This window comes from Gavialis gangeticus, unplaced genomic scaffold (genome assembly GCF_001723915.1).
Source record: "Gavialis gangeticus isolate Ggan-Ray unplaced genomic scaffold, GavGan_comp1, whole genome shotgun sequence".
In the NCBI taxonomy this organism is placed as follows: Eukaryota; Metazoa; Chordata; order Crocodylia; family Gavialidae; genus Gavialis; species Gavialis gangeticus.
Window position 1 is genome coordinate 156,502,301 of NW_017729022.1, and position 27,576 is coordinate 156,529,876.

General features: G+C 39.6%; 1 protein-coding gene across 1 annotated transcript in view; it reads right to left on the reverse strand.

Moving 5' to 3' along the window:
* MTA3 (metastasis associated 1 family member 3) overlaps positions 1-27,576 on the reverse strand; it is a 284,441-nt gene that overhangs the window by 23,041 nt on the left and 233,824 nt on the right. The window contains exons 11-15 of the mRNA XM_019516380.1: positions 27,100-27,158; positions 22,662-22,786; positions 21,855-22,006; positions 20,394-20,616; positions 1,434-1,520 (exon numbers count right to left, since the gene is read on the reverse strand). Coding sequence (XP_019371925.1) covers positions 1,434-1,520; positions 20,394-20,616; positions 21,855-22,006; positions 22,662-22,786; positions 27,100-27,158 — 646 coding nt within the window. The remainder of the gene's footprint in view (positions 1-1,433; positions 1,521-20,393; positions 20,617-21,854; positions 22,007-22,661; positions 22,787-27,099; positions 27,159-27,576) is intronic.

A 27,576-nucleotide genomic window follows, 5' to 3' on the forward strand; every position in this document is an offset into this window, starting at 1 on the left:
GTTGTAAGAACGAACAGATAAATACTCCGAAGTATTTAGATAATATGATAAAGTGGATGGAAGGGGCATTTATATAACTAAGAAACAGTAGTGTACCTAAAGTGGGGTGGGAGAAAAGGGGTGACATGAATCTAGGTGTGATAGAGGTTGCAAAGCTTGGTTCAAGTACAGCCTGGGCTGCATAATTATGAACATTTGCAACCTTCCAGCAAAAAATGGCCTATGATGGGGGGGTGGGCATGAGACAGTAAGTAGCATCTTTTATGTACTAGCGGCATCCAAAATGCTGGTGGCTTCATGGGATGGAAAAGGAAATAGTGGGAGAGAATAACAGGAGAGGCAGTAGAGAAAGGAGAGATACACCGATCCTTTCTAATGTTCTTAAGCTTACAGTAACTCAAGTAATAAAACTGTTAGTGTCACACATCTGTCACTTGCCCTGGCAGCATGTTATACATGCCCTACCACAGTCCCATTCTACTATAAATCCTAGGAGGACACAAGATGCTACCATCAACATGAACATTTTGCTAATGAAACTGTCATTGATTAATACTGAGAAAAGTAATGGGTAACTATTTAAGTCTGTTCTTGTATAACTCCCATGGATTTCAATTTGATTGAATGTTGTGGATTCAACTCTCATTTATACCTGTATCAACTGAGGGCATCATCACTGGTTTTATGAAATTATTCCATATTTACATGGGAGGGAAATGTGAGCAATATTGGCTCATTATTTGTTGCCAAGGTGTAATGCTTTACTTCTATAAAACTTAGGCTGATTTCTGTATTCATTTATAGATTAATAAAACTTAAAGTGTATTTCTTATGTCTGCAATTAGCCATACATACTTAATTGCCATGGTGGTCTGTCTGGAAGACTATGATAATTTTATGAAATTATTTATTTTGAATTACAAATTCTGATTCTGGGATCAAGGTTATTCTTTTTTTCTCCAACACATCATTCTACTTTTCTCACCGCCATCTATGAGCTCTGTATGTTACACAGATAACAACACCTCTTCATAAGCAATTCAGTCAATAAAAAAATTAACACTATCTTAGTGAGAAATTTCTAAAAGCACTGAGCAAAGACTTAACTTTATTTCCTTTGAAGTCAGGAGGGGTTTTGGCATCAGCTTCAATGGAAGCAGAAAGGGAGCAACACTGAGCACAGTCGAAAATTCCACTTTTAATAATTAATGATTTGCATATCAGATTGCGAGATTATGTTGGGTCCTTTTGCCATTTTTACATTCATTTTAGAAAGGTTTTCTGATTAAATAAAGCATTTTTAATCAATATATCTTCTTTGGTTATAGTGCTGTGTTGGTATAAACTTCCATAATTTGGGCTGAGAATTTTTTTAATATGTTAAAATGCCGAAATCTCATTTTACACATTTTCTTCCAAATGAAAATACCCACCTAAATACCCAATGATATATGATAGTGGTTTTCTAGTGCTTTTGATCTTCAGGGGACTTCCAACGACTTCACAATGTCTGTCAGCATCTGACAACAGAAAATAAAGTTATTTTAATTTTTTTTAATACCCATACAAATTACACATACAGTTCTGACATATGTACAAAGCTTTTCCTCTGTAGTCCAGGCACAAAACTCTACTGTGCAAAAAATAAAACATTTTCTTTTTGTATGTATTTCTCTATTGCATATACACTATAAACAGAAGACAAAGCTGCAAAACTAGCTTATATGCTCAATAATGGAAACATAAGTCAGTTAAATATTTTTTCATTTTGGAAAGAAAATAAAAATTGTATCATAGTATTGTTTTAAGTTTTGTCTATCCAAAATATTTCTGACTATTAACAGACACCTTAAATGATCAAATTATATGTAAATACTTTGTTGCATTTTCTTTTTTTTACACCTTTTCCTGCCCTGTCCTACGCTAATGTAAGGAAAAGCCAAAACAAAAAGATCACAGAAAAAAAGTCCACCTGGCAATAACAGAGTGGAAGGGGGCAGAAAAAGTCTCAGAAAGTGAGGAAACAGAAGCAGAGAACCTCTCCAAAAAGGAGAGCATAATGCACTCACAAGAAAATGTGAGAACCTTAAGAAAGATGGTTGAGAACCTCAGAAAAAAGGAGGGAGGGGGAGATTTGGCTGAGGAAATGGTAAGGATAGATAAGGAAGAGAGGGAAAGGGAAAACCTGAACCCACATGGGTGGCTGGTGCCTCCTGAGTCTAGGAGCCTACGGGGCCTATTGGCTATGGGTGGGGTGGGGGAGTCCCCAGAAGTTAAGAAAAGCGATAATTCAGACATGAAATTCCAGGGGGGAGGAAACGGTCTGGGATTCCTGCGGAGCCCAGAGGCAACTCAGAGCACCTGGGTAATTCCCTACTCATGTAAGTAAACAGGTCCCCACAAACCCGCACGAACCAGTTGGGCGAGCCACTGTCCTGGAAAAAACTCCACATATGGTGGAAAAGTTGAGTTTGGACATGAAAGAGGACCTCAATATAGTTAAAAAGGAGCATGAAAAGGCTACAAGTTCCCCCTGCCCCTTGCCCCCATGACAGCTTTATTCATGGAGATTCTTATAACCTCAGTACATGTAAGCAGCCTACTTAAGATGGAAAAATGGGACACAACTGAGCAGACCCTCAGACAATTGCAAGCAGACATACTTTGTTCTCAGGAATGTGGCCTGCCTAGCTTTAGGGACTATGCTTTGTTCAGGAAATGTTAGCAAAACAGACCCTTTTTCTGGTCTGGAACCAATGAAGATCATGCAGAGGAGACAGAGTGCACCCCTTGCAGCACAGAGAAATTATCCCAAACAGGTTACTGCAAGTCACCCTGGAAACAGAGGAAGGGAGATTTGACCTCCCAAACATATATGTGCCAGCTAACAGAACAGCAAAACACACCTTCCTTAAAAACACGACAGTAATAGTGCCAGGCACCTGGCCAGTGGTAATTGCAAAAGATCTACACTGCTTCAAGGTAGGAAATAGAATAAGCACAGATCCTTAAAGCTGTTGAAGTAGCTTACCTGCAAATGCAGCCTGGTGGACACAGGCAAAGAAACCCAAAGACTGGGATGAAATTTCTCCCAGCTAGACCCCTTGGGTCAGTCAAAATCATGCGTAAACTTCATTCTCCTCCCAAAAGGGTGGACAGTAGCTAAAGCTGAATTCACACCTGTCTGCTTCCCGAACCACTGCCTCCTGACAATGAAAGCAGAAATGGAGCGGCAGCTCAAGAGAGGCAAGGGCATGTGGAAACTGAATGTGAATCTTCTGGACAATAAAAAGATATAGTGGGAGTTCAGACAGCACTACACAGGGTGCAAAATTCTCAGATCTGGATACTGGAACCACACAGGGTGGTGGGCTAGTGTGAAAGAGAGAACAAGAGGCTTCTTCCAGAAGGCTGGAAGGAGATGAGCCTGGGCCCAGAGAAAGCAACATGAATGCCTAAACTGCAAGCTGAAAAGCCTGCACAAGCAGGCAGCAACAGAGGCCATGTGGGAGGTGGAGACCCAAATTCAGGCCTGGTCTTCCTGGCCTAGGCTCCCTGGGTAGAGGAGGGAGAGGAGTGGGCTGCTTATTTTAGCAGGATAAAGCAGGCCAAGAAGGAAGCTATGACCAGCCTGATAGATGGAGTGGATGTGGAGTACCAGTCAAATAAGGGGATGCTGGAGATAGCAGCAGCCTTCTACCAGTAGCTCTAAACTGTATGACCAGAGGACCCAGGGCAATGTAGGCCTGTGTGCAGGAGCTCACTCAGGTCCTTGGGGAGGACAAGTGTCAGAAGCTGGTGGAGGAGTTCAACAAAACTCTCCACAGCCTCAAAAATGGTAAGATTCCTGGGGCAGATGGCCTGCCCAAGGACTTCTACATTGCTTTCAGGGACCAGATGGGCCAGAACTGCTGGAGGTTTGTAGAGAGCACCTGCAGGAGGGCCAACTGGGGGCAGGAATGGTAGACGGCCTCATAACCCTTCTTTATAGGGGTGCTTTATATATAATGTTTCTGAACTTTGACTACAAACTGATGACCAAAATCTCAAATTAGCATTTTAAGTCTGTTATAGGTGTGGTGACCTATGAGGACCAGTTGTATGTGGTGGCAAGGTGACAGATCCATGAAGCCCTGATGCAGCTACAAGATGTGCTATGATACCAACAGGAGAGAGGGCTGAACTCTACCATGCCCTCAACACAGAGAAGAGAAGACCTATGACCGGTTATCCCATTGGTTCCTATTCAAGACACTGAAAAAGATGAGGGACCCTGCAACCTTTGTCACCTGGATAAAGACATTGGACACCAGTGTGAGCAGCAGGGTACTGGTAAACAGGTCCCTGACAGCCCTGATTGCAGCAGAGTCAGGAGTCCAGCAGCACTGCCAGCCCTTCCTGATCTTATCTGCATGAAGGAACCACTAGCACAGTGGCTCATGTGGGATCCCTGGATCAGTGGAGTAGAGAACCCTAGGAGTAATCAGGAAGAGACAAGGGTCCTGGCCTACATGGATGACCTCAATATCATATGCTGGGAAAAGTGGTAGGTTGAAAGTGTGTAATAACATACCCAGGTATATGGAGCAGTGATGGGGACCAAGTTCAACATGAGCAAAAGCACTTGCCTAGACTGGGCAAACTCAGGGACCTATCAGCCCTGGGGGTAAATATCCTCAGGATAGAGTTCAACCCAGAGCTGACCAGACAGAGGACATGGAAACAGATTGAGGTCAAAGCTCAATGGAGATTGGGACTATAGAAATCGTGCTGCCTATCAATGGGTGGTGGGGACTGCGTGACACTCATGAGTACAGTGTTACTACTGGTGCTTCTGCACATTGCACTAGTCTTCTCCCCCTTAGAGCATGTCATTCACAGAATCCAAAGAGCCACGTGTCTTCTTCTGGGGCTCCAGATTGGAGAAAGTGATGAGGACTACATTGTTCAAAATAAAAGATCTGGAGGCAGAGGAGCGCCAGACATCCTGCTGTTTCTTGGGGCCAAGTACATGAGCCAGATCTGCAAACTGGTGATGGGGATAGAATCCAAAACAGCCCGCTTTGTAAACTATTTTGCAGGGCAACTACTGCACACACAAACCTTGCAGTCATGGGCTGCATCAAAATGGGACCGAGCGAAATGTACTGGTACTACAGGAAGATGATAGAAAATGATGAGCAAGAAATGGTGGACATTATATGGAAGAGAGGGGACTGGCACAGACTGTTCAGAAACAGGTTCCCCAAAAAGAGCAACGATGATGGCAATGGAGATGATGAATACAATGACATGTGAAAGGGCTGGGGAAATATGTAGGAGTTGGGAGGGGCTCTAAGGTGGTCCTTCATATAACTGTCATGGTTAAAGGTGACAGTAACAGGCAAGTGGGTGCACACGCACATGGAAATGCAGGTGCATGGTGCAGATTTGTAATGGGAATGAAAATGGTGTAATCGTAAAGGTGTGTTTTGGACTGTCAAGGGAACCACAGCAGTCACAATACAGGTTGCTAGAGGTATAGGTATATATATGATATGTAAGATAGAAATATCTATATGAATCAATCTATCCATACATATCTATCCATACAAATTATATCTATCTACCCATCTATACACATCTATAAATACAGACAAACATATATGTGGCGTATGTATAGAAATAAATACTTTTGCAAAAAAAAAAAAAAAAAGTGGTAGGTTCCCATCAGTATGTTTGCTCTATATGGGCCATGTGTTTTATAGTCATGCTCAGTGTTGGCTGCATTTAATCAACTTTATAATTGGCTTCCACTGCTGAGCACATGCTGCTTTTGGCAACAGTTTATTAATATATAATAGATTTAGTGAGATTTCCTTGTATGTAAATGTACATACAAGGGGCTTTTTCCCCCTGTGCTGATTGGGGGAAAAACCTCATTTTATATTCAAGTAAATATGGCACTATTCATTATAGCCTGAACTTGGTCCTCCAACACATGACAGAAATGCCAGGTGGTTCTGTCTCACCCTGAACCTTTGGATATTGATATGTAACCTTGTCCTGCCCTTGGATATTGTTCACGTGTTCCTCAGGTTAGCAAGCAGCCACCCATCATGATTGTCAATGACTAGTGGTAAGAAAGGAATGGGACCTCACTGCAAATATTGGCTGGGTCCTTCTTCTATGCAAGTGAGGACTTAAGCAGAAATGAAGTGTTTACATCCATACTCAAGGATATCCTTCCAGATTAGACAGATCCCCCAACCCTTTGCTAGCCAGTTGTCTAAGGAAGAGTAAGTTATAATGCTGTCTTGAATGGGGCCATCAACACCAACAGAATCTAGTGTATCCTCTCTTGGGTGTTGAAAGGCTGGTGTAATTGATACAGCCTGGTATCATTAGTAGTTCTTGCCAACTTGCCACAAATAATGATTTTTCCTGTAGGAAGACAAGATGGCAAAATGAAAATAAGTATCCTAATCATCAGGAGATGCAAACCAGTCCCTATGGAGTGATGGAATCAACATCTTGAATTCAAGCTTATAGATAAAGGAGTCAAGTTGTCTTAAATCAAAGGTGGGATACCATCCTCCTTTTCTTTTGAAGACCAAGAAATAACTCCTGTAGAATCCTGTTCTGCTCTGTGGAGGAATTTCCATGGCTCCCAAAGCTGGGGAAGTGAATGCCACTTGAAACAAAACCTTAGGTCTCCAAAAAGGAAAGTGGGAAGTAGAATTGAAACAGACTCCATGGTAAACTGGATTGCATAACCAGCCATGATGGTGTCTAGGATTGAACAGGTGTGTCTACATGTGACACTATGTTGCCATAGCAACATGCTACAGCAACATAGCACCTGCAGGCAAGAACTATGACACTGCACCTATATTGTCATAGCCATGTGCTACCTCATTATAGTGCATTGCTATGGTGACAAAGTACCTAAAAATAACTGTGTGGTGCACATGATGCAATACAGACTGTTACTACGCCATCTTTTAGTACTTCCAAAAGGAACAATGTCACCATAGCACCACATGTAGATGTACTCAGTGAGCAGCTGTTAGAGTCCTGTTGCAGGAGGGACAGTTTAAAATAAGGTAACCTGCAGAAGCCATGCTAACAGTCCAAATGAGGGGGGAATGGAGTTTATGTCAGCTACAAAAGAAGTGCATGGCAGAGGCCAAGAAAGCAAATGGTCTCTGCAATAAAAATGGTAGGAACAAAAAAGAAGAAAAAGAAAAGCAAAAAACAAGGCAAAAATCAACATGAAGGGTTCAAATTGTGTTTTTGGCCTGTAAGTACTGTCGGAACAGACAACAGACACTCCGTTTCAAGCCACCAGCTGAGAAACTAAGGAACAGGATACATGTCCTTTTTGCCCTTGGCATGAAGCAAAAGGAGAGTCAGTCTGCATATTCACTATATGGGTATTGCTGTGGCTAAAAGTCTCTGAGTGTCTATGGTGCAAGCAACACCTAGAATACACACATGGATGGACATCTGAAGGAGAATCACAACTCCTTAAATACTTCTCCTATACTACTTCTGTGACAGCGATTTATGTCATTGTCAGTAAATGAAAGACAACATTGTTGGTGATAGTGGGTGCATCCACACATGCAATTAATGCAAAGAAATAAACAACAGTGCAGTTTGTGCTACAGACAACTGCTCCTGAGTGCAGCTTTTAGACATGCGCCTCAGACAGCAGCATTTTTAATGTGGGGAAGAACAGCCCTGGGCTGACAGGGGCATGGGGGGGTCAGCCCTGGGCTCTGGGTGGTGGTACTGGGCAGCAGAGGGGCTGGCTAAAGTGTGGGGAAGCAGGCAGCCCCCGCACTTTAACATCCTCACATCCTGCCAGCCCATCACCATCTACAGTGTGAGTTTCAGTGCAGATAAGTACTCCACTGTAAGATAGTACTGTCTTACAGCAGAGTTAATAAATTTACCACACCCTAATACTAGTGCACATGTAGAGAGTGACACTTTACTGCAGAGTTAATTAGTCTACTGTATAGTAAAGCTCAGGTATAGATGCATTCAATATGTAGGTTCCATGACTGATAAATATATGGATCTTCTAAACACTAACCCAAACTGTTTAAAAGAAGGCAGAAAGCAGGGCATGATGGCACATTATAGATTAACTCATTTAGAGAGGCATGTGTTTTCATAAGCTTTAGCCTAGGTTATCAGATGATAGATTCAGACCAACACAGCTAACTACCTCGCCATGCTTAAAAGAGAGAAGTGAACTTACTGTTCATGACAGTATGTCAACTTTATCAATCAATATGTTTGGTTTGCCTCCTCCTATCCTGGTAAAGTAGAACTGAACTACTGTAACATTAAACCAAAATGAAACAGGTTTAAAATTACAACAGGCTAAGCTGCCAGCTAGGGTGCATACAGAAGTGCAGCTCCCAGCTGTAACTCAGAATGATTTCTGCAACGTGTTCTGAGTTGCAACCTTACCCCAGACCAAACAGAAGTTCACTGTTGGTTCCAGAGGGGAGGGGAATCTAGCTGTGTGCTGGGAGCCTACAGCCAAGTTCTCATAGCAATGACCAGGGCTTTGTCAGTGCTCGCTGTTTTCAGAATGGGAGAGGGGAAAGGCAGTGGAGGGAGCTCATTCTTGGGGCTCCTCAGATAGTACTGAAGGGTGATGTGGGTGAATTGGAGCACCCCACCTCAGGAGGGCTCCAATACACCTGCCCCAACCTCCGGGGGGGGAGGGGGGGCTGAAAAAACCCCAGCCTGAACTCCCTCTGCTACCTTTCCGACCTTTCCATTCTCAGAACAGCAACAGGCTGATTGCTCTTGAGACACAAGTTAGAAAAGATGCTACATTTTGAAATGTCTTTGTCTGATACCTCATGCGATGAGGGGTCAGCTTTTCACCTGATCGGCCATTTTTGAAGCTGTCTGCAGCCATGCACTTATGTTTGGTCACAACTATAAACTGTTTTCTGTAGCTAGATAGGGCAAAAATGTTACTTCTGTCTGCACCTCCTGAGCAGAACAGAGAGGGATGGAACTGACCACAGCTGAATTGTAAAGTGCTATAATTTTGAAGCTATTTAATTGTTTTGCCTGTCCCTACCCTTTGATAAATAGAAATTGTGGAAATTTTACTTTTGACTTCAATAAGACCAAAATCTGATCAGTATAGTATACTATATTCTGATCTCATTTTATGCTTTTCAGGAGTTCTACTGATTTTATTTATTATATTCTGCATATTTTTGTATCATATATTAAAGTCATTACATGGGGTGTTTGAAGAGTTACCTGGTTCCAGGCAGAGGGCTTCATCCATTAACCAGAAACTAAACCATAATGGGGGAAGAGTTTGTTGTATTAGCCCATAAACACTCTCAGAATGCTTATAATCCCCTCTTAAGATGCAGCCAGATAAAAAAATAAAGTACTAAGCACAAATAATCCAAGTGTTGAAAAATTGGCAGTTACCTGGATGAAAAACAGGATTCAAAACTCTTCAAGTTTTTCATCAAAATAATCATTCCTGGGACCAATATATGTAGGGGACAAATTAAAATCAACTTTCTTTAATCTTGTTGTCATGCAATTTTACTAATACAGGTGAACAGGTAACATGAGGGTTTTAATATTCATTTAAACTGAGTGGGAGCCAAACATTTTCCCCCACCCTAAAAATAGTTGAAAAGACCACTGTGGTCTTCTTTTGACATTATTTCCCTGAGTGAAGTCTTGGTCCCACTGAAGTCAATGACAAAATTGGCATTGGGCGCATCTACACGTGCACTTTAATGTACATTAGCTTATGGTAAGCACATTAAAAACATAACAAAAAAACTCTGCTCTTCAGCTAATATGCATTAAATAGGCTAATGCGTCCTTTTCTAGCAACTCACAATGAAGGTATTAAATCTAATACACATTACCTAAAATACATAATTAATGTATAGATGCACCATTGATTTTGGTGGGCACAAGATTTTAACATACGCCTGTCAGAAAGTCTTTGTAAAATGTGGCTTCTCTTTTACTATCTTTATTATAATTATTTCTTGCCTTTCTTACTGGGAGGTAGATAGATTTATAATCTAATATAATAAATAGTAAAGTTTCCCTTAAAGCCAGATATGTTTTTAAGTTCTGATGAAAACCTGCTCAAATGGATTTGGTGGCTTACAATAATAAAAATAAAACAAATCTATAAATCCAGATAATTAAAATTGCACACTGTTATGGAATGCATTGTCAAATTAAGAACAAAAAAGCTCATAGCTGGTTAACTTTTGTCATATCCACACTAATTTTCCAGTGCTAATTAGTTACACTTCTAACTTCACACAGCACAGGGAAAGCTGTTACAGTAATGCAAAAGTTTCTTTCTTACTTCTCATTCTGATTCAAATTTTTCATGCAAATAGCATTTTTAAGAACAGCCTTTCAAATTAATCAACTCAACTAAATGCTTACTAAAAGAGATAAGATTATTGCATCCACTTTACTGTCTGGTTTTGAGAGCACCTTTCTTTTTTGCCGAGAGAAATAGCTAAGCAAGCTGATTAATCAGTGTTTCTTGGGATTTTCTTTTTTCACCCAATGCCAAGGGGGAAACAAGAAAAGTTGGTAACAACAAGAGCTTAACCACAGCAGTGGCCTCACAATTCCTAAACCTTTGCATTTGATAAGAAAAGCCTCATTAGTAATTCAGCTAACAGTTCTTTTATTAAAACCTGAAGCCAGCTAGCATTTATACAGTTATGTCAAACGTGCTTTTACTAAGCAATTGCTAAGCAGCAGAACCCAGCCAGTAATAGGTATTGATCAAGTACTTACAACAGGATTGGTTTCAGGAGATGGGTGGCTCAAACAGGTTCAGCATACATTAGCAACTGTCTGTAGTTGGTATGTAAAGGACAAGCCAACAACCTGTGACTTTTACATCACTAACTTGTAGGTTTGTATCTTTGCAAAGCCAGCTGGGACCCACTTTTCATAACTAATCAAAACCATCTGGGAGCAGGGCACTGTTCATTATGTGCAGCTGTGCTGTTATTTGTCCCGGGACCTTGGGGAAGACCTTCACTCCTCACTCCCATGCCTCACCTCTCTTTATCGAAGAATTCCCTTCAGCCTGGCTAAGAGAAATTCACAGATTTACTCATTTTATCCTTACATTCCTTGCAATGTGGGCTTCACCACTGCATAAAAAGTTTTTGCTATTACACAAACCTACATACTTTGTGAAGTCTACAATGCAAAATAATTACAACAACAACTATTATTTGCCTGACTATTGAAGCTATAAATAACAATGTCCCCTGTTGAGGTAATACCACATTACCTACCTTCTCCAACCATACTGGGCTTGCTAATTCTTTTTTACATTTCTTTACTTGGGCTTTTTTCTGTTGTATTGTTACCAGGAAGTCAGTTTTTTTTGCCATTTGGCTTCTACATTCCACGCTGAATGAAGGTATGGGATATCCAAGTTGGCACCATCTTAAGAGTTTTTTTTCCTCTGGTTTCATTTTGCCTTGTGTTGCTGTAACACCACAGACCACGGGTACCAAGATGCATTTTCAAGGAGCCAAACAAACCACTAGACAATTAAAAACAACAGTCTCTTGGTCGGTACGGGAAACAGTTCCTTGCAGCCACTGTGAATTACTTACTTCGAGTTTTTACCTCATTTGCTCCCCACTGTCTCATTTATACTGAATGGTTCACTGAGAGTGCCCCAGGAGTGAACCTATGTGCCATTTTTTCTGTAAGACATTCTATCTGCACATGTAGCTGACTCTTTGGTGAGTACATCAGGCAAGTCTAGGGCTCTCCAGAACGTGTTGTTAACTTGTAGTAGTATCTGAAGGACAGCAGTTGCTGTGAACTCTTTCCAAATGTTGCTTATGGTACTGCCTTTCAACACACCTATTGGAAGCATTCAAATCAAGATTGTGACAGCCAGATGCTCTACAAACACTGGAATAGACGCTGTAGAAAAAGAACCATCCCTGCTTGATAACCACAAGACAAGCGACAACCGACTCCTGTGAGCTTTCTAACTCAATAAGCTACTCTTCATTGTGCAGTGAGTTGTCAACAGTTCAGCTGAAAGGCCAGAGCTGCAAATAAAATATTCATACTTCTAAAGCATGTCCCCACCACAGCCTTGAAAACACGCCCGTCTCTTTGCTCCCTATCTGCAGATGCCAAATGCTGAAAAAAAAAATAACAATGAAGCCGCTGGTTGGCACATCCCTAGAACTCTTAGGCTGTCTGTCTTAGGTGTGCTTATTGCACCCAGAGCTGCTTCAACAGTGCCTACATGTCAGGGCATTCAGTGTGCAGGGAGCCAGGGTTGAATTGATAGGTTGCACACCATGCCTATGCAGATCAAATCCTGTTCTTTTCAAGTCTTTTATAGTTTTCTGCCAGACGAAGCAAAATTAATCCATCTTCATTCAGCCTGCTTTTTTTGGGGGCCCCCCATCTGTGAAGGTTCCTGAGGACAGCCGAGTGCAGAGGAAAGGGCTGACTGCCCAGGGGACCCGACTGTCCCTTGTGCTTAGAGGGCAGTCACAGTGTACCTGTTCAGTTTCCATTGTGCAAAGGGTCATCGATTTCACTTCCAACCTGCCATATTGTATCAAAAGACTGAGCTGAGCTGGAAGTCCACTTGGTGACCTGCCTCCTTGCGTGCGGTAGTAGTCTGGTGACACAGATGACCCCCTGGAGTTGTAGGGGATAGCAGGGAAGAAGCAAACCCTTCTGCAATGCTTGAAGCACCAAGCCATGCCCTCTGGTGCTATGCATAACTGTACAGGCATTACCTGAGGCACTGTAATTCATCACCCTACCAAGAAATTGCTGTTAAAAAGCTAACATTTAGTCTAGTATTTCTCACTTTTCAGATTCAAGGCATCCCTTGTCTTGCTGAAGACACCCTTCAAAAAATGCCAGCTTTTAGCTTGTATTCTTTTTTTTTTACTACAGAAAAACAATAGATCAATTCTTCTGTTACACAGAACTTAGGAAGACCACAACAGGCCACGATGTTTTTTAACACTACAAATTCGTGTTTCAAATCTCTGATATTATCTTATGAATCATGTTCCTACTCCTCCAAAAACACCTTTGAGAGTATCTCAAGGTTTCCCGATTGAAAGTTACTGATTTAGCCACAGAACTGCAATGTTTCTTCTTCCACAAACTACTTAAACAGCTGTATGTTTGATTTTTTGTGGTGCTAAAAAGGTGTATTTCCTCACTGCAAATGTAATGCCTGTCTACAGCCTTAGCCTACTTTCACCACACTCCTGTTTCTCCTAACTACATATGAAGTCGTTCATGTTTTCTTCAGGGGCTAATGAAAAATAAGTTTTATAGCTCATAAGACTCTGTTTCAAGATGCAAAGAAAAAAATTCAAATTACACCAAACTGGTCTACAACCCACTTTGACTAATAAGACCTCATTGTTTCTTCTAACAGGAAAAGTAGAGAAGACTGGCTTCTCTGGGAGCAGGGAGTTGTAAAGGCCTTTGGTTCTGAAGAAACAAGTCTTCTCAGGGGAACCAGTATCTGGGTGTAAACCACTGCTTTTCCCTCTCCACGTGCACAACTGGAATACACATAGATTTATGACTGCTGGCCTCCATATTCAGGGTTTGCCAAAAACCCTTATGTTGGCAAATGGGGGCAGGGGTCAAGAAGCTTAAATGTTATGTGACCAAAGGCAAAGGGTAACACTTGGGGTGCCTCTACCCTCAATTAATTGAGTCTGCTGGAGTGCTCTAATTAGAAGCTCATTGAATGAGCTTTAGTTAAAGCATGCCATTTCCCTCCCCCCCAGTTGTCCTCTGTCCTCTATTGATACAACAGTTTGGTTGCCCTCTTTTCTCTATTGATATGAAACTGGACACCTTTATGTCCCCTATCTTATCTCTTCAAGAGAAAACTAGAGGACATAAAGGCGTGGGGTTTCATATCAATAGAGGACAGAGTAGCAGAAACCAGAATGTCCTCTATGATGGCCACCCTACCTGGAGCAAGTATATAGGCACCCTTGGTGACTGTCAAGAATAATGTCTTATTTCACTTGGTATATCCTATATGGATGGAAAGTAGAATAGCAAGGCCTTAAGGAGGATTTGGGTCTTACTGACATTTCTTCGTAGCTTTGCTTAAAGCAGAGACCATCATGCAGTTGGCAATGGAGAGGCTCAAGAGGTGATGCTTGAAAGGCAAAGATAAACTGCTGCAGTTTCTCTTATCAGATTGCTCTGCATGTCTACTGGTTCCTTCATGGTTGCCATGTCAACTGATATCAGTCCTTTTCAGGAGACTGGAAGTGGAAGCAACCACTCATTTAAAACTGCTGCTATCTTTGCATGTTTGTCCTTTTGGATTTGAAATGGAGATCTCCTGCCAGGCTTCTGCTCTCAGGTATTAGGTTGAAAATCCCTGATGCTCTTGTTTGGGAGTCCTCTCTAGGCAAGTTGACTCAATCTCTAGCAAAATTCAGATCAGGATGTCATAAGTACTAAGTTAGTACTTAGTTTTTTTAAAAGAAAAAGTTTTGTGAATATTTTTAACTATAAGTGTCTAGCTACTATAGCAAAATATACATGGGCTTTTAAATACATCATTTTTCTGATATGCGTGTATCTTATCTACTTAGCATAAGGTGGCACAAAATGTAATACATTACAATACATCAGTGGAGAAAAAGGGTATTTTCACACTGGATTCAGACAGTGGTTTGTTTTCTTTAAAATCAAATCCATAAATAGCCAAAATTTGTCATACAAGTACCTCATAAGAATTAACAAGCTTTAATTTGGGGAATGTACAACCTATGTTTTACTCACTGAAAAGGAAAGTAAGTACAGAAATTTGGAATTTAATTTTGCTTTCAATAGCATCTGCATAAATCTACTGTAGCTTCATTGTATTCTGGTGAGTTTAGACTTACGATGTTGTAAAGATGAACAGAATAGGAAACTTTACTGGTGTTTAGGAATCTCCCTTATTCAAGTAAAAAGGTTCATGGATCCATTAGTGTGTGCAATAGATCCTTGGATTTTGAGGATAAATCTAGACTTTGTCTGTCGCACACAGCAAGAAAATGCTTAAATCCCTGAAGTTCCCTGTAATTTAGACAACATCTACAACTGGGATAATTTGGTTATACCTTGCTGAATATATGATCATGTTAATATACTTTGGGAGATCAGAACAATTTCTTCTATTAAAAAAAGTACAGGAAATGTGCCCTAATACACCAAATCTTGTACAACTCTTCTGGATATTTGGTTGCCTGGCTCCGTGGACCCTATTACTCCAAGAAAGAAAAATTTCATATAAACACAGAAAAAAATTGTTATTCCCTATCTTGTGATTTTTCAGAAGTCTGCTTCTGGGTGGGAAGTAAAAATATCCTTTTATTATGAATACCCAAAGTGCTTTAAAAAAAGTATATGCATTATTTATTATTTATCCAAATCTTATACAGCCGCCATCTCAACCCGAGATGGGGCTGACTAGGTTCTCCCTGGTTTATTTCTGAAAACTCCATCAGACAAGCTAATTATCACAACCAGCACAATTTTATTGTCTCTGAGAGGACCTGACTGAGTAAGTGTGCTCCAGCTGGTGAATACTGTGTGCTCTCTCACTTTCTCTTAACCATTGCTGGAGTGCGTGGACCCAAGTGAATGCTCTTCTCCATTACCTCCTGATGGCAAATGAGGATTGTAAATATGCAGAGCAATCTAATATGACAAACTGTTCTGCTTATGTTGTGAATGAATGGGTCCTCAGAAATCTTATTCTTGCACTAACTGGCTGAGGGAATGGAAAATTTAAAATAGGACCTTGCTTTCTGCCAATACAAGTGATAGTGCAAAGGGGATAAGGTATGAAGGATACAACAGAAATTAATGGATAAGTCTCGTAAGGAACTTGGTTCACTGAAGTACATCAACATGTGAGATCAGCATTTCCAACAGGCTCCAATAAGAACTGAATTTTTGTTTCTATGACACCACTGATTTCCTTTATGGCAGCCTTCATCTCCTGTTAGCATTCATGCGAGAGAGACTTTGTACCCAGCAGCATTCATTCCCAGCATAGGGTTTTGACCAACTTCGTGGCAATGTTTCCAGAAAACTTATTGCTGTGTGTTGCAGCTTTTTCTCTCACCAGAGTCCCTATCAGAAAAATAAATAATGCCGTTCTGTTTTTAAAGCCAGAATGATCCTGGAAGAGACCCTAAAAACTTTGTCACATCCAAGGGTACTAACCTGAACTGTGACAGGTGGAAGTAATGCCACCTACATGCAAAATGGAGAAAATGCTTTGGGAAGGAATTTGAACAAAAGCCTGCACTGGAAAAATATTCAGATTTTCTAGAGATTCCTGCTCTGTTAGTCTCCAGTTCCCTGGTGGGCTGAAATGATCCATTCCTTGCATCATCCCAATAGTTTTATTCACATCCTGGTGTTTCCTTCAATTACTTGAGATCAGAAATGCAATCTTTGCATAGTGCAGTTCCATAGTGTACCTTTGCTGAACAATGTTTGGTAGTTATTTGCTCAAAAAGTGAAAAAGTCTGGCATTTATCAGGGCTCTAAGTCAAGGCACGGCTGAGTAGGGATGATGCAAGGCAACTGAAGGTAACTATTGGTCAGCACCGATTTGATCTATTGTACTTCAGGGCCCTTTCAAAGTGCCACACCTAACAATTATTTCTAGCTTTAACATCTATAGAAGGTGACCTTTTTTCCTTTCTACAGTGCCTAGTGGGAGCCAAAGTTTAAAGGGACCCTGCAAAAAACTCTGAATAGGCTCAGTGTTCCATAGTTTCCATTGTAGCTCAAAGAGTGGGTCTTAGTGTCAAACTGAGCATTTGACATCAAGGACTAAAGGCAAGTGTACCTATAGGAAACAGATTTGTATTTCACTAACTCTTTGAAGGAAAAGCCTTGGGTCTTTTAGGTTGAGTTGTACTTTACATTACTATCCACAGATGTTAGGAATCCTTGTGACATGCTCGTTTCCTTCAGCCCCTAATGGCTCAACACTTTGTAGGCAGAGACCTTTAGGCAGCAACCTTCAGCAAGACATACCTTTATCTATTTAAAGTCCTTGCCAATAAATAAATAAAGCAGCTACTACATTCTAAGCAGGTGACCACACAAAATCTCCCTGACCATCAAAGGGGAGAGTCTGGCTTATAATCCTGACTGCTGTTTCTGCCTAACATGGTAAAGAAATAGGTTGGAAGTTGGAAGTCCTGCCTCTCTTCTTCCAGCAGATCTAGAAACAAAGACCATGCAGAGATGGATGATACCTTTAGCAGAATATACCTTCCTTCTATGCACTTCAGGCACATCTTACCCACTGTAAATAAACCTCACTAGTGTCCAATCTCAAAAGAAACTTTTGGAGAATAGCATGGTTTAGTGAGTTATGTGGTCAGACCAGATATCAGGCAACCTCACTGTATCACTGACATATTCTGTAATCTTTGGAAATCATTGTCTATTAAGCTTATAAGATTTAGCAGTTTTTGTTAACATATTTGTATTATGTTTGTCCTATTTAGCTGTGAGTTCTATTGGTATTTCTAGACACTGGTACTATACAAATAAAAGAACAAGTGAGCCTTGCTGAGAGTCCTGGTGGTCATGTGGTCCGAGCTTCGACAAGTGAAGACAGGAAGCAAGGTCCAAAGCCCAGATATCCTCAACCATTTCATGCCTTGCTTGAGACTTTGACTGGAAGACTTAGTTCAAGCACCTCAGATGATTACAAGCATTACAGTATCACACTATGCTGTCATTTGTTTTTATTATTGCTAGCTCCCTCCTTTTCAGCATGTTCTCTCATTAAGGTTCATCAAAGTGGCTATGCTTCACATAAAAGTGTATGACCTTCAAGGTTGTTTTCAAAAAAGATACAAAAGATTGGAAGAAGAATTGTTAAAACAAACTCAGCCTCAATTAAGTGCACTGTTAAGGTCATGCACAAGTAATTAGAAAGAAAACAAACAGCTGCAAGAAATTCTGATTTTATAGCAGCTTAAAGTTATGTAGGCTTTGTGTCATTTGATAAGATTGAGTGAAGTGCAAGACCAGTTCATGGTCAAGCTATGTATGGATGTAAATAGGTAAAGAGAACATTGTGTGTGTGTGGGGGGGAATATAATATGAAACCAGTCATAAACATACTGTTTGGATCCCATTGTCTCACATAGCTTGGAGGTTTTTTGTTTACTTTTTCCAAAAGCTACCCTTTTACTATGTGCTTTTAAAATCTATTTTAGGGCCAATCAGATAATCAGTAGTATCAAAATATAAAAGACAGAACACAGATGCAATTTTTCCTTGAAGCAGAAACAAAATCCAAGGTCAGGGTTTACAAAACAAAGTGATCTTTTAACTCCTGACTAATGTGTACTGACAATTATTCAATCAAAGAAACACAAATGAAACACTCAAGACACTGTCAGGCTGATGGAAAAATGCCTATTTCCTTTTGAAAAGTTCTGCTTTTCATTTCCATTGTTTTAAAAGTTTGAATTGTGCATTAAATAACATCCCTTTTGGGATAATGATTAATAGCCAAATGAACCATTTTGTTTTATTGCTCTGAACAAGAAGATAGGATGTAATGACTGTTAAATCCACAGACCCAGAGGAAAAAACAGAAAAGAAAAATGATTCTAGTCTGCCTGTCAAAAATGAATCTAATTCTAAAGGCAATTTTCCCCATGCTGTCTTCAGAAACCAGCGCCAGCTTATACCACTTCTAAAGGGTACAAATTTTTATCTTCTGGAGAAAAAAATTTATTCTACTAGACTTTGAATCTTTCAAATGTTTTTGTATAATCTGTATTCAGGATAAAAATGTAAAGAATAATTCTGCCTTGGACACATCTCCCACCAAAGCAGAAGTACATATCTTTCTCATTTTACTTGCACAATAGACTTCTGGGTCTCCTCTCCCACAGCCCTTATAACTCCTTTGACTTCAACAAAGTTGCTTTTGACTTAGGTTAGCTTAAGAGAATGGAGAATCAGGCTCAGTGGGACTGTTTTCCTAAGTAAGGCATATAGAACTAATTTCTTAGGGCCCAATCATGCACAGATTTAAAAGTGAGTAACTTTACTCATGTGAGTGGTTCTATCAAGGTGTGGGTGTTTACATGATTAAGACCATTGTTTGCATGACCTGAGATGGAAACAATGGGGAAGAAGTGAAAAAAACACCAGTAATGGTCTCAAAGACCATAATCAGTATGTTTCTTATGCTTAACTGTGGAAAGATGATCGATAAAACCCCTATGATGCCTGTTAAAAACCTGAGAAATTTTCCCTATTTTTGTCTTTATTGATTGTAAAAAATCAATTCTAATGCTCAAAAATCGTAATTTCGGTTACTGTGGCAATGAGCGAACACAGCTCACCTAATCCTGTTAACCCTTTCACTACCTGATCTGTTGCTTCTAGAGATGATGTGGTATGATTTCACAATGGTGCATCAAACTGACTCCTGGAGATGCCATCTAATGAAAATATGATAGTCTTGGTCATACAGCACATATATTAAATAAGCTTACATTAATTCTCTGAAACACTGAATTTTACTTCAACAGACTTTGGATTCAGTTCCAAGCTTTCAGAAGCATACGAAAATCATTATTTTACTATTTGTAAACTTTCTTAACTTTTTGTCTTATCCTACCTACAAATTCACTATTTTAAAACAATACAGCAAGAGCCCCAAAGTAATACTGCATGATTCAAGACTGGATGAAACAAGTAAAATTTGATGAAACCATAACTGCGACCATCACAGAACTTACAACGAATAATAATTAATAATATTAACGGCCAGAAGCTATCATTCCTATTCATCCAGAAAAGTCTGCCTTATTCCTTGTATGCATGGAAGATTAACAGAATCTGGCCCTACACCTTTAACTCTAAAAAACAAAACCAAAAAATAAACCCTTTTAAATGCCAGCTCATTTCACGTACTACGCAGTCAGACTTGTATGTTACAAAATATTTACTCCAGTTTCCCATAAGATTCCAGGAAAATTATGACAGCTAAAACAACAATATATGAGAGGAAGATGAGATGATACTCCCTTAAATTTATTTGCATTATTCCCTTTTCATACCCATTTTATTCTTAAATAACTTTCAATCTTTTAAAAAAGATAGTATTTGTCTGAATCCACTGGTGATATGTTGGACAAATGTAAACTTAGACCTTGGAAAATAAATAAAACAAAAGGGTATAGACAAGAAATGTTTATTGAAAAAGAAAATAAAATGAAAGACAGAAAATGGTTGGAATCACTGCACACAAAGCTAGGAATTTAAAAACATCTTACATTCTGCCTTAATGGCAGCACAGTTAATAGGGACAAATGGACGTCTTGCTGCCTGCCGCAGCCGGAGGGTATTTTTGCAGACCTGGCGGGCAAGTTTTGTCAAACACGTTGTGTGAAGGAAGAAAGCTTGGCGCGTTTTCACTGATGCCTTTGGACTACCAGTGTTACGAACTGGCGTTCCCTGTGTGGCCTGGCGTGACATATGAGTTCTAATACAAGGATCCTACAAAAAAAAATCATAGGACACATAACTGGAAGGCAACAACCAAAGCACCCCTTTATAACTGCCAAAATAAAATATTTGCAATGTAAAAAGAATCTACAATAAACTAGAATGCCTAAGAATTGAAATGAAGACAATAGTATATTTTTCCCAAATACTTGAAGAAAACAGACTGCAAGAATGGAATTTTTCTTGGACTTAAGCATCAAAATTAACCACTCAGAATTCATTCAGAATTTGAAGAAGTTCAGAGGACGAATAATAACAAATGGTGCCCTGAATTGGCTTTTATGTAAGAAACCAAAACCAAAAAAATTTCCTCTTGTTGGCAGAGATAGGGAACGTCAGTTTATCTGGCTAAGTATGCACATATTGACATTTTAGGCTGCTTGCAGTCATTACAAAAAAAAAAGCCATGCTTTAGCAGAAGAAGCAGTGCATTAGTTCAACCCAGCTCTGCAGCATCTGAAAAGAGTGGGTGCTTCAGCAGGAATTTTGGCCCTTTGAGCTAAAGCCGATTCAATCAGCTATTAGATAAAAGTGCCAAAAAAAGCCCCACTAAAGTGCCCAATCTTCATAGATGTCAGGTAAGTTGGGCTGAAGTAATGTGTTGCCTCTTCTGGGTGTGCACGGGACTCGGTGCAAGAACACGCCAAGTTTAAAAGCAAAGCACTGGTTTTGGGGTTTGTTTGGTTTTTTTACACCTGCAAACACATAACAGACTTCGAATGACAAGGTGAGACTGAATAACCCATCAGAGATGCGTGAAGGACTGCATTTTTCTACTTTGGGTTGTGTTTCAAAGCCAACAGAAGACCTAGATACCACTCAAACCAATTTTAAAAGTCAAAATCAGGACTCAGTAGTGCATATATCCAGACCTAGTGCTGGATCTCTGCTCAGGTGCAACTTTTACTCGGTTCCAGGGAAATCAGAGTGACTCTGCAAGGGATTAATTGAATACAAAAAAGTAAATATTTTCTATGTAGGTCCTTCAGATTGTAAGGTATTTCAGGCACCTTTCACCCTATTCTTTGTACAGCACTGAGTACACTCAATCTAGAAAAAATATCTAACAGTTGTATTTCCTAAGAAAAAAAGCAAACAGACAAAAAAAACACAACCAAAAAAAAAAAACCCTGGGGTTTTGTAGCATAGGTCCGAGAATATTATACGCCAATATAAATTACAGCACCTTCTGAGAATGTGTCATTCAATGCTTGAGAAAAGTTTCCTACCTCTGTGGTTTGGCTGGGAGCTAGTTTTTCTTCATCTGTCTGTGTTGGCATTTTCAGGCCACCATATTTCTTCCAGTAAATCCAGCAAGGTGCACATAATCTACACTGCATGTTAGGGGGACCCCAAGAATACCACTGATGAGACTGTGGAGCTAATAACAAGAAAATAATACAGATAACACTGATGCATTATGTATACAATGGGCCAACTCCAATCGTGATTATAAGAAGCGATTATATAGCTTTTAGGCATCCATCTGAATAAATACCATCCTAATTCACCTTGTGTCCCTTCATAAAATGACACAAAAATTCTGGCTTTCTGAGCATACTTGGAATTGCTACACTGAGGCAGGGAAGGAAGCAACTGTTACTCTCCTGAGACCCTAATCTTCCCTGGAAAATATCTAAAATTCCACATAAGTCCCACATCTTTAGACTGAGAAACTATACAACTAATGGTAGGAACAGGTGGTAGACCCACACACCTTTCAATTCAATAATTTAGTAGTTAGCGCTCCTTCTAGCAAAGGGAAATGGAAAGTCACTCTAAAATACTAAAAGTTAATCTATCTACTGGAGTACTTCCTATTTAAGAACTAGCTGTAAAATATTTTGTACTTTTAACAATCAAAATTCTTTAGAAATTGACTATAAATTGCTCATTGTGTGATAACAGATAAGCAAATATATGTGTTGGAGTTTTTTGTTTTTGTTTTAGCAGGGAACACAAATTAGCCCTAGCAAAAATATCCCCTTTTTCAAATGATACTTGCATTCCTAAAGAAAAACAAAAATCTTACTTACTGTAACAACTTTCACAAGCCCGACCTATTAGTGAGGTTTGTGTCTGAAAAGATGCTCCCATGGTTCCATTCACTGCACTTGGCTTCCCGTTGCTGCTGGATATCTGATTGGGATTTGGCTTGTTGCTTTAAACAAAACAAAACAAAAAATGATCTCTCAGACGTGATATTAATAAGCAGCTCATTAATATGAGCAGAATGTGGTTTTGTGCATCTAATTTATAAACATACCACCTATACTTCTGAGTAATAGTTTATTTCTCTAAAAAATGTTTAGTTTAAAGACAACAACAAACTGATCATGTGAACAGCTGATGAAAGGCTCTGCCATGATCAATCAGATCTGCAGAACCTGTACAATGTAAGAACAAAAGTCACCAATGGCTATAATATTTAACATGCTGCCACGCCTCCCCTCCCTCCCACCAGTTGTTCCTGCAGTTATTTCTATAAAGATGCTTTCCCTGAGTGAGATGGAAGAGGGAAGCAAGGGGGACACTAGCCTGCTCTCTACCCGAGGCAAACCAATTTTCATACATTAAGAAAAGTTTGTACTAAACTTTTCACTAAATGGTGAATTTTCTCCCTAGGGCAAATGCATGAATATTATTACCTTTAGTAGAGAGATATTTAGCATGTTTTCACCATCAAATGCCCCCAGACCTATAAAATGCTGAAAATGACTAAACTTGGTAAAGGTCACATAGCATATGCTCTTGCAAGCAATGAACATTCAGTGCTGCTTTTAGGCCTCTTGACAGCTCTGTACCAAGGTATCTAGTAGACACCTGAAGCACCACAAATTCCCAATATAAAGAAGCAGTGTCAAATTGAAAAGGTGAGGTCTAGCACGTGAGTTCCCAAAACGATCAGGTCTTCTAAGGTAAGTTTGGCCTAAGAGATGGACAGAAAAGGAAGTTCAGACAGTATGTGATTGTTGTTGTTGGACTAGTCTGCCCATAGTTCATTTTATGTGAGAAAATCTGCTATATGAAAAGTTAGCTTGGTATAATGCTGCATAAAGGAACAATAAAATTATTTTCCTTACATGAGAGTTTATGTTAAAACAAACAGACCACCCTCACTAACCAAACAAACAAACAAAACAACTTATGCACACACAGAAAAAATAATATCTGCATTAAAAAAACATGCTGCACTCTAGACCAGTGATTCTCAGCCTTTTTTGTACCAGGACACAGTTATAAACATCAGTGACTAGGCCTGGCACAGTGCTCCTCACTCCCGACCCACAGCCTCCTGCCCCCCAGTGTGTGGGGTGGGTGTGTGTGTGGGGTACAGGGAGGCCCCAAACAGCCCCTTAAAAACTGGAACACAGCCAGCCGCGGATCTCCTTTTCTCTTTTAAGGTGGCTAAAATGTATGTTTGTCTGTGCCCCTTTCCTTTCCTTCTTCATGTTTTGTGTGACAAGATATTTGGCAGAATTCACAGATTTGTTGGAATCTGACAGGGCCGTGCTGTGAGCGTTTCTGTTCATACCCTAACAAATACCAAATGTGAAAATTAAAAGGAATGATATTTCCAATCCAAAAATATAATTCTGGTGTACTGAAAGTATCATATGATTAGCTTATTATTATTAAGAATAACTCTGGGGCAAAAGGACAAGTTCTGACACTTAAAGTAGAATTACATTTGTTGGGAGGAGCAAAAGTCCAATCTTTTATTAACAATTTAAAGTAGATATATTTATTGGGCTATAAGTAATGAAACAAAGAAATCTAAGGCCTGCTTTAGGAAGATTGCTGTTGATTTTAACTTAAGTTTTCCTGAATAATATCTTCCAGAATTAGGCCACACGTCATCGTATTAAGGGCCTGATTTTGAGAGTCTTCTCTCAATGTGGAATGCTGCAGTCACCAGGAAGCAGTCAAAAGCCAAAATGTCCAACGTGCTGAGGGGAACAGAAAGGGCTGTTTGGGGCCAAGACATCACCTAAAGTTGGTGAAACTGATACAGCTACTCCTTATTTATTCATTCTTAGATTTCTCTGATACAACACCCCTGTCAGAAACAAGATATAAGACACAACAGACTCCAGACCTCTGGTCTAATCTAATCCAAGATAAATCCCACGAAGTACTGCCACCTATACTTCCTTGGGGTAAATGAGGTACAGCAGGGCTTGCCACCATGCATCCAAAGTAAAATCTTCACTTCTCTGAAATAACTCAGTAAATGTAGTTGTCACTCAGCACAAGTAAAGCTCTTCCAGCTGGACACTTAGTAGGCTGCTACTGCTTGGAAATGTTTACATGTGCAATTAATGCAACACAAACTCCAGCACAGTTCACAATGAAGTTTACTGCTTCTGGGCTCACCATTTACACATGCGCTCAGGACTGCAGCACATTGAGCCAGGTAAGAGCATCCCCAGCTTTGCAGAGGACCGGGAGGCTGAGGGGTGGGGGTGGGGGGAAGGAGGGGGCAGCCTGGGGCTACTCCAACACAGCTCAACATGTTGTGGAGGGGCTGCCTAGGGCAAGAGGGTGCTCCAGTGCTAGACTAGCCAGCAGGCAGCCCCTGCACTGAAGCACCCTCATGCCCCACCCAGCCCCATAAGTGTCTACATGTGCAGTGTGGCACACTAAACAACACTGCTGTAGGACAGTATTTGTGTTTACAACTACTAACCTATAGCGGCATTTATTAGTTAACTGCAGCTTAACAGGTAGACACTTAACACGTAGACGCTAAGACTTTATTGCAGAGCTAATTAGGCAACTCTGCAGTAAATGTCTCATGTAGATTTGCCTCTTGGGTCCTACTTTAAGGTTGCCCTTAAGTAGCTAGCTGTGTTGTGTCTATTTTAGCTTCTCCAGTGCACTGGCTGGCCTCACAGGTATGCACTCTCTCTTTCTCTGTTACCCCCTTAATAGAAATTGGACCTTACAGCTCAGGTACTGTAGGTTTTTGGAGCCAGGCTGGTGACCAGACTTCCCTTCAAAATTCTTTCTGAAATTCTAACCTTATAGATATTTTGGATTTAGAACTCCTACCTTCAGCAATGCAAGACTGTATAAAGGAAGGGAACAGACCCACATCTGTTGTAAGGGTTCTAAAAACAATCACCTTTTACATAAGCCAGCATAAGATATGTGTAGATCTAGACAAAACAACCACAACTCCTATACACATTTCCTTTTCCAGCTGCAGCTGATGTCGGTAGACTTGTGGCTGTTTCTTGACTAATATAATCACTTTAGGCTGTCACAAATTTTCTATCATTTGAAACTTTGAAATAAGACCATCTTTTACAATGTTATCAGAAAACTAGTTTTGTCTTTACGTAATACCCACTGATTAATTTTTAGAAGGTGAAATGGATTGAATGCTAAAGTTTAATATGGTCTAGCCATTACTTCTATGATTAAATCTGTATGGCAGAGAAAGTGTGAAAGACACTATATAAAATGAAAATCTATTGTAAGTTGCTTGCAAACTGAAAAGGCAAAACCATTTTGCCCGCTGGCGTTAACTTTTGTATTCTGCTTTTTCTACAAGGAAAACCCATGTACATATGGAGAATAGGATATTATAAAGCAGAGTTACAGCAGGATTTTGCCCCTAATCCTTACTATTTCCATAGCCTTGCTTGAAGAAATCATTAATATAAAATACACAGATTACGGCTCATCATAATAAACAGCATGTTTATGAAAGCAGGTATTCAGAATTGCATTTAAATCCAAAACATAAATAAATGAAAACACTATGACGACAAAGCCTCAAAATAATCAGATTTTGTTAATATGGCTCACTCCACAAAGAAAGGATTGCAAACTGTTCATTGCCTTATGGTTATAATGCCTCTCTTATCTCTTGTCATCTAATTGGTTTAACAATATACAGAAAAAAGAAGATAAAATGACAATTATCATGTAAAGTATCTGCTTTTTCTGTAATTGGTTTAATAAGCAACTGCTTATACTGTACTTTCAAATGTTACGTGTAGGCATATACATAACAATGCTCAAGAGGGATTCTAAAGAAATTACTCTGAGAAATCTGCTGTAAAAATGGCTACAAGGGCACTACTTGAATACTGATTCATGCAGAATTTTAATAAGTCTAGTTCAATTTGGTATTACTTTTTTATTCAAGAAAAATGGTGGGCGAGAATAGAGGGTGAATTAAATATACATGTCTCATATAGAGAATGTCATCAGTCCTTGCCATGAACATTTTGAGTGTACAGTGCTGCTCATAAATGAAATACATATATAAACAAACCACAAGACTAGGAAAAATTTACTATCAATCATTAACATTTAGCCTAAAAAAATTGTTTTATATAGCAAGTCTGGGGCTTCACAGGGAAAATTATTTGTGCTGGTCTTCTCACACAGGTAGGTACATTTTTATCCCTGTATTATGCAAGATTATTCAAATCAACTTTAAATATTTGCTATACTTACTAAGTTGGGATGTATACTTGTTTCAGTTTACTCTCTGCTTCAGCAGCCTTCAGACGTTTCTAATTAAAAAGATGAACATACGTATTTCAAAATTTCAAGCATACTATATACTTTTATATTACTGCATGCCATTTTAAAAGTATTTCTGTTTCTTGACTGTGAGATTACAAAGACCTTGATACAATTGCTGACTCACTACAATTGTATTTGAGTTATTAACTCAATATATCATTACCCAAATAGCATTACAACTTTTTTACTATTACTTGCAGCAGTATACTTAACAATACACATTCCTTTTTGAAAATTGCATAAGCATAGGCAAAAATATGCTACTTCTGCGATGCCACAAAAAACCCTACAACCACCATAATCCCAATGTATGGAATGAGGAAATGCCTTAAAATAGCATATTTCTTATTGAAAGAGAACGAATGGAATTTAAAAAAATACAGGGGCTGAGAAATACCACATAAA